Below are 6,710 nucleotides of genomic sequence, written 5' to 3'. Positions count from 1 at the left end.
ATCTGGGTATAATCTTTCTTTGGGGGGCGGGGGGTAACAGTAGAATTGCCTTGAATTGAAGCTTAATCTCCGTTGCCACCATCCCCAGGCAGGTGAGACTGACGGGACCAGGTTTAAAGCGACGCCCCCAAAGGTGGCACAAGCGCACCTGCTGTGGAGATTAAGTTTCTGTTTAAGTAGCCTAAACCTGTCACAATTTCAAAAGAACTAGAAGTAATCGTGCTGCAAGCAGTTAAATCGAAGTCTACTACAATTACTTTCCCAGCCTGAAGGCTGACACTGAACTCGGACTGCTAGCAGCCACACTTCAGGATTTCCAAGGTAGTTCAGGAAAAGAAAGAACCTGGGACTGTTTATGAGCCTTGGATCGCACGCATTTTCCTGCACCAAGCGCCTAGGTGTTCATCGGCATAGTGTGTTAGTCACACCAATAAGCATAATCACCCCCGGCAGGCTGCAAAATTCAGGTATATAATAGCGACTTTCCCATAGCGAGTCCCCGGCAGGCACTGGACCACCACCGCTGCATCTCTCGGTCGCCGGTAGGGACGTAGGGAAAGCCCCTAGCCCCGCCCCGCGCTCCAAAACCCGCCCCTGCGGTGGGTTCCTTGCTCTCACCGTGGTCTCCTGCCGCCCCCTGCTGGGCTCTTCGCGTAAGTTTACCTAAATGCAGCCGCGAGGCCTCCGGGGCGCGCAAGGCGGGTGACGTCACGTTTGCGCGCAGCCCGTGACCGGAAGTTAGTCGTCCATTTCCGCCCCTCGGTTCCGCTCCAGATCTCAGAGGCGGAAGTAAAGCCGTCTACCCACGTAGGTATAGTCCCGGTTGTGGTTGGTGGCTTGCCGCTGCGGAGCTTTTTACTTTTAGGAGAAGGTCTGGTGTATAGCGGAGTCTAGTTCCCTTGCTGCTCCTTGTAGAATTGTTTTTGTGGGAGGAAGAGGGATGGGAAGAACCGATGCAGTGGAACCTCTGGAGTTACCATGATTTTGAGTTAAGACTCACCTGGGTTCGAACTTTAGGCTTCACCTGGCTAAGACACGCTAGTAAGGAAACTTGGCGCTTATCCCGATTTTGTAATTTTGGGGCTAATGCCTACTTTTTAATTGTGGGGTTTAAGCACGGCAGTGTTATGTGAAGCACTTCGTTCTGGTTTTACAAATCATATTCGTGATTCCGCTACTTTCCCCCCATCATATGCAGGCGTGTACTTGCCATTTTCTTCTCAGTATCGGAGAGGTGTGTAGTATGCAAGAGGTTATACATCTCACGAGAACGTTATACAGTGTTAGTTGCGATTGATCTCTTTATATTGGGACGTCTTGACGGTTTTTTGCCCCCCCCCCTTTTTTTTGTGCCATTTCTAGGGACGGCTATTTTCCAGATTTTTTCTGTTGGAATACAAGTCCTCTTTCCTTAAGACAAATAAGGTGAGAATGCATTGTTGTAAAGATCTCCAAACAGCTTGTTTTGTCAAAAGAAGACCAACCTGGGGCCTGGTCAGTGATTAACCATTTCCATTAAATGGCCCTTTATCAGGCTACTGTGGAGCAGAGGGCAGTGTAAATCCTTTTATTCCTTAGACCTCACAAGCTACAGGTACACACATTTTTATTGTTTTTGTTAATTTTGGACTTCAGCCTTGGCAATAATAGTTTTGGTTAATTAAAAATGTCAATTTGAAATCCATTATGGAGTATTAGTTATTTTTGAAATTTGTAGATTGAGGCAGTTAATACTTGTTGCATTAGGCTGTTTAAATACTCACCTTGCTAGATGTAATAGGAATAATTTGTATGGAGATCGGGTGCTAAAAGAGTAAAGTAGCATTGATATTTATCAGATTTAACTTTTTTTATGTTGAAAACTGAAAAATAGATAAAGGTAATATATATTATGTTTTTGCACTCTTAGGCCATTTTAATTTGTTTTAAATTTCTTGTCTGATTGCAAAATAATACATAGTAATTAAATATTATCTCAATATTTCAAAACTAGTACATAGTTGCCATTAATTGGTCAGAGATAACTGTTGTTTCATTCCCCCCCACCCCAGTCTGTATATAGTAATGTCCCCTCCCCGTTTTATGTGTATTCCTGTCCTTTCAGTTCCTTTGGATAATCTCCAAGTGGAAATGCTGGGTTCTCTTCCAGCAGTGGTATTTGAGAATTTCCCCTATTTTCTGATATGCTCACCAATATATTGATATTAGTTAACATTGTATTTAGGTTTAGCTGAGACAGCTCATAATATTTTTTTGAGGACCGTTTATTGCATTTATAGTATTGTAATCAAAACAGAATTTTAGTTGCCAGTTCTAAGACCAATTGAGCTCTTTTTTTCCTATAAAAATAGAATAGTCTTAGATTCCCTAGTAATAAATTATTATAAAACAAATTATTGACTTCAACAGTATGTGACTTGTTTAGCCCTGTTTGTGATAGTGTAATCTCAAGGGAGTGTGTTGTCTAGAGTAGAAGCCTTCAGACTTTTTATATTGTGTGCACTCCCAATAAGAAAGTTATACATGTACCTCTAATATACGTATACTTATTTACTGATTAGTGATGCACATGTCTCATAGTACTATTGTATACGTTTAAAAACATATATAGAAGGTGGAAATTTTAAAAGGCTAAGACAAATATAAGTTGGAATTTTACTGTTGTCTTCTTTTGTCCCATTGGATCTTCTTGCCACCCCTCTTTGGAAAGCACTGGCCTTATCCACAGAACACTGTCAGTGTTCTGTCCTGTTATCCAGTAGAGGTCACCCTTGAACATCTGAAAGAGAGAACAGATTGTTGAGCTGTGCAAGGTAAACCCTTCATTCTTGAGTTAAGAGGAGGATCTTCTTTTCAAGTTTCTAAATTCCTGCATTTTTGGAAGAGTATATAGTTCCAGAGTAGTATGTGGTACTATGGAGAAGTGAAGAGTAGTGAACTCAGTATAGGGCAATCTAAAATGTGCTTCTGTTGTTTGACGTTTACCTTGTGAGCAGCCTGCATTTTTGTTGGAATGTTATTTGATTCTGTAGTTCAGGAATATTTTTCCAACTCTTTGAGGATCTTTATCTGAGCTATAGAAATGTTCCCAGACTGTAGGCATAATCCAAGTTTTTGTTTAGGTGGAGTAATTAAAAGGATAGACACAGAGAGAGTTTTTTTTTTTTTTAAGATTTTTATTAAAATACAGTTAACATACAATATTTTGTTTCAGGTGTACATCACAGTTATTCAGCATTTATACCTACAGAAGTAATCGCCATCATAAGTCCAACAACCATCTGACACTGTACCACACTATCACGATATTATTGACTATATTCCCTATGCTGTACAGAGAGACTTTTTTGATGTTGATCTTAAAAGCAGTGTCTCAAGCCCAGAGATATTAAGGGTGAGTTGAAACCATCTAGCTCTGTTTTCTAGTTTATGCTTAATTAGGTGAGAGGAAAAGGGATGTGTCTTTTTTAAGTGATAAGAGCCCATTGTAAGTAATTAGAAATCAAGAGCTTAGTTGTCACAGCTGTATAGCCTGAAAAGGAGAAAGTACAGTTTTAAAAAAATAATTCAGACAACAAGTAACTTAGGAACATAAATCATCTGATAAGTTGAACAACAAAAGACTACTTTTCTGTTGCTTTTCTCATAAAATGTTTCCTATAGAGATGCTCGTTTTCATAGGGACCTACTGATTATTGGGTCGTCGGGAAAGTCATGACGCATTTTTGCATTGAAAAACATAGAAAAAATAAGTCATGACTTTCCCGATGACCCAGGGTTATCATATATAAGTTTGTACATTTCATGACTCATTTCTAACTGATCAGGAAAATGAGTTATTGAGGTTTTAGCCACTTGCACAAAGTTATATGTGTTATGGAACAAATGCAGAGAGTAATGTGGTGGGGTGGGGGTGAATGGCAAAAGTAACTTTTAATGTTTATGTAGCATCTTGCAGCACAGTTCCACATGTGGTGGACTATTTGGATTAAATATTCCAACTAGATCATTTTGAAGATGAAAATTGGTTTGGAGTTGTTGGGTTACAACCAAGGGGGCAATAAAGTAAATTGATTGAAGGGGAGTTTGGGGTCAGGAGCTGTTGACCAGAAGTCTAGTTAAGTCTAGTTAAGCTAAGAATTAAGCCTCTAATAATAGCCTGGGTTTAAAGAGTGCCATGAATCCAGAAAAATGTGTTTGAGGTGGATGTTAGGCATTCTGAAGTGTTGGCTTTCAGCGCTAGATTTAGAGTTTGATAAGAAAGATGTGAGAACAGAGGCAAAGAAGTCTGGTGTCTGTGGGCAGGGGCAAGGCCAAAGATCTGGGAATGTTGGAAGACAAGGCAAGATTGAAGGCATCAGCTAGTAAGAATAAGCCAAAGGTTTGGAAACCAGGAGGATGAAGCAGAGATGGACAGTGGCAAAATGTTTTGGGTAGCCAAGGTAGGTAAGGCCAAATAAAAAGAGGAAGATAAAAATAGGAATAATTCTGGGGCAGTGATGATGCTATACTGCTTTTCTTTATGTTAAGAACGAATGGAGCCCCAGGTCCACAGATAATCAGAAGCAGTGAGCTAAGGAGTGGGAATATGGTGTCTAAATTGTTACCACAGCACCAGGAGATCTAGAGCTGTAGATAACTTATAGAAATGACTGCGGTGCTTATAGGATCATAATATGGTCTTTTGGCTGTTTAATACATGCATTTGTATAATACTATATATGTTGTTTTACACAGTGTTCCAAAAGGTTGGGACTACTTGACCATTATGACACCACGAAACCTCTTCTGTCTGAGAAGTAACCTTCTCTTTGGTTCAAGATATTGGATGATCCAATTCTCAACAGAAAGCCTCTTCAAATCAGTTTCATTTAGGCTTTTTGGTGTGAAGTGTGGTAATGAAGACAGCGAACCTTTGGAGAATGAGCTACTGAAAAACTTACTTACTATGGGAGTAGATGTTGACATGGCAAAGAAACGACAGCCTGGAGTTTTTAATAGGATAGGTATTAATGAGCAGGACCTGAAGATGTTTCTTCTGTCCAAAGGAGCTAGCAAAGAAGTAATTGCTAGCATAATATCAAGATATCCACGAGCCATAACACGCACACCTGAAAATCTTTCAAAACGGTGGGATCTGTGGAGAAGAATTATGGCATCAGACCTTGAAATTGTAAATATTTTGGAACGTTCTCCTGAATCCTTTTTTCGGTCCAATAACAACCTAAATCTAGAGAATAATATAAAGTTTCTCTACTCAGTTGGATTGACCCGTAAATGCCTATGTCGATTGTTGACCAATGCCCCACGTACCTTCTCCAATAGTCTTCATCTGAATAAACAGATGGTTGAACTTTTGCAAGAAGTCTGTTTGTCCTTAGGTCATAGTGATCCTATAGATTTTGTCAGGAAGATAATTTTTAAGAACCCTTTCATCTTAATTCAGAGCACCAAACGGATAAAAGCTAACATTAAGTTTTTACAGTCAACTTTTAACCTGAACAATGAGGAGCTGCTTGGTCTGATATGTGGTCCAGGAGCTGAAATCCTAGACCTTTCCAATGACTATGCCAAAAGAAACTACACAAATATCAAAGAGAAGCTGTTTTCTCTTGGGTGTACTGAAGAAGAGGTACGGAAGTTTGTCTTGAGCTATCCAGATGTGATCTTTTTGGGAGAGAAAAAGTTTAATGATAAAATAGACTGCCTCATAGAAGAAAAAATTAGCATTTTACAAATAATTGAAACTCCTCGGATTTTGGATGCAAGCATAAGTACTTTAAAAAGTCGAATCAAAGAATTGGTAAATTTTGGTTATGACTTGAGCACTTCAAATATCACTCTTCTATCTTGGAGTCAAAAAAGATATAAAGCTAAATTAAAAAAGTTAAACGTTGGTTAGAACATTATTCTGGGGAATTAAAAAAAGTCATTCTTATAATGTAATGATATTTTATTTTGAATTTGGGCCTTTCAAAAAAGAAGTTTGATTGCTTAACCACATATACAGAGGATGCCAAAAAAAATGTATATACATTTTAAGAAAGGAAAAAACTATTACAATTGTAATAATATATACCAATAATAGAAGATGAATACAAGTCACATCTGACTTCTGCAATTATAAGAGGTGCTTAAAAGTGGTTACCATCAATGTGCAGACACTTCTGATTATGGCGAACTACTGCTTGAGCAACATTGACCAAAGTGCCCACTTGTATACATTTTTTGGCATCCCCGTTACATAGATAATGATGCTTTGGATATTTTACTTTAAAGGTTCATAAAAACTCATGGTCAGTGTGCTCACCTAGAGTCTTTCCAGCTACCTTTTCTGTAGTTTGTATGAATGCAACATCCTATTATATAGGCTGTGTAAATGGTACTTTCTGAGTGCCAAGGCAGAACAATGTGTAGAAAGATAGAAAATACAAACTGAGCTGTCTCTGGTTTCTGTTCAGATTAAAAAATTGACAGATTCATTTAGATAGCTCTATTTCCTCTCATGGTTTTGAATGGCAACCCATTTCTTCTGTTCCCACATATCTATGGTTCATCTTCAAAATAGATTGCCTGTACAAATTTGACAAAACAGAAAGGAGGGAGTTTTCATCCCAAGTTCTGCATACTTTAGTTAAATCATTAGCACATTTGTATGCTTCGCACCCCCCGGACTTAATTTACTGTGGATATATCCTGATTTTTGTGAA

The 6,710-nt window shown here is 38.8% G+C and overlaps 1 protein-coding gene across 18 annotated transcripts; it reads left to right on the top strand.

Moving 5' to 3' along the window:
* The first annotated feature begins 757 nt into the window (after nt 1-757).
* On the top strand, nt 758-6,079 carry MTERF1 (mitochondrial transcription termination factor 1). Of its 18 annotated transcripts, none has more exons than XM_019666188.1 (6): nt 758-807; nt 1,363-1,425; nt 1,535-1,594; nt 2,711-2,813; nt 3,215-3,394; nt 4,738-6,079. In XM_019666188.1, the coding sequence occupies exon 6, from the start codon at nt 4,769-4,771 to the stop codon at nt 5,900-5,902; it is 1,134 nt and encodes a 377-aa protein (XP_019521733.1). In that variant the 5' UTR covers nt 758-807; nt 1,363-1,425; nt 1,535-1,594; nt 2,711-2,813; nt 3,215-3,394; nt 4,738-4,768; the 3' UTR covers nt 5,903-6,079. The 18 variants fall into 18 exon arrangements, with proteins under 18 accessions (XP_019521733.1, XP_019521730.1, XP_019521738.1 ...); XM_019666184.1 differs by having other exon boundaries at nt 785-871; XM_019666187.1 differs by lacking the exon at nt 758-807 and adding an exon at nt 823-1,041.
* Nucleotides 6,080-6,710: the final 631 nt, after the last annotated feature.

Source organism: Hipposideros armiger, unplaced genomic scaffold (assembly GCF_001890085.2).
Source record: "Hipposideros armiger isolate ML-2016 unplaced genomic scaffold, ASM189008v1 scaffold_465, whole genome shotgun sequence".
Taxonomy (NCBI): domain Eukaryota; kingdom Metazoa; phylum Chordata; class Mammalia; order Chiroptera; family Hipposideridae; genus Hipposideros; species Hipposideros armiger.
The sequence above is the reverse complement of the archived record's forward strand: the minus strand, read 5'-3'. Positions and strand labels throughout refer to the sequence as shown.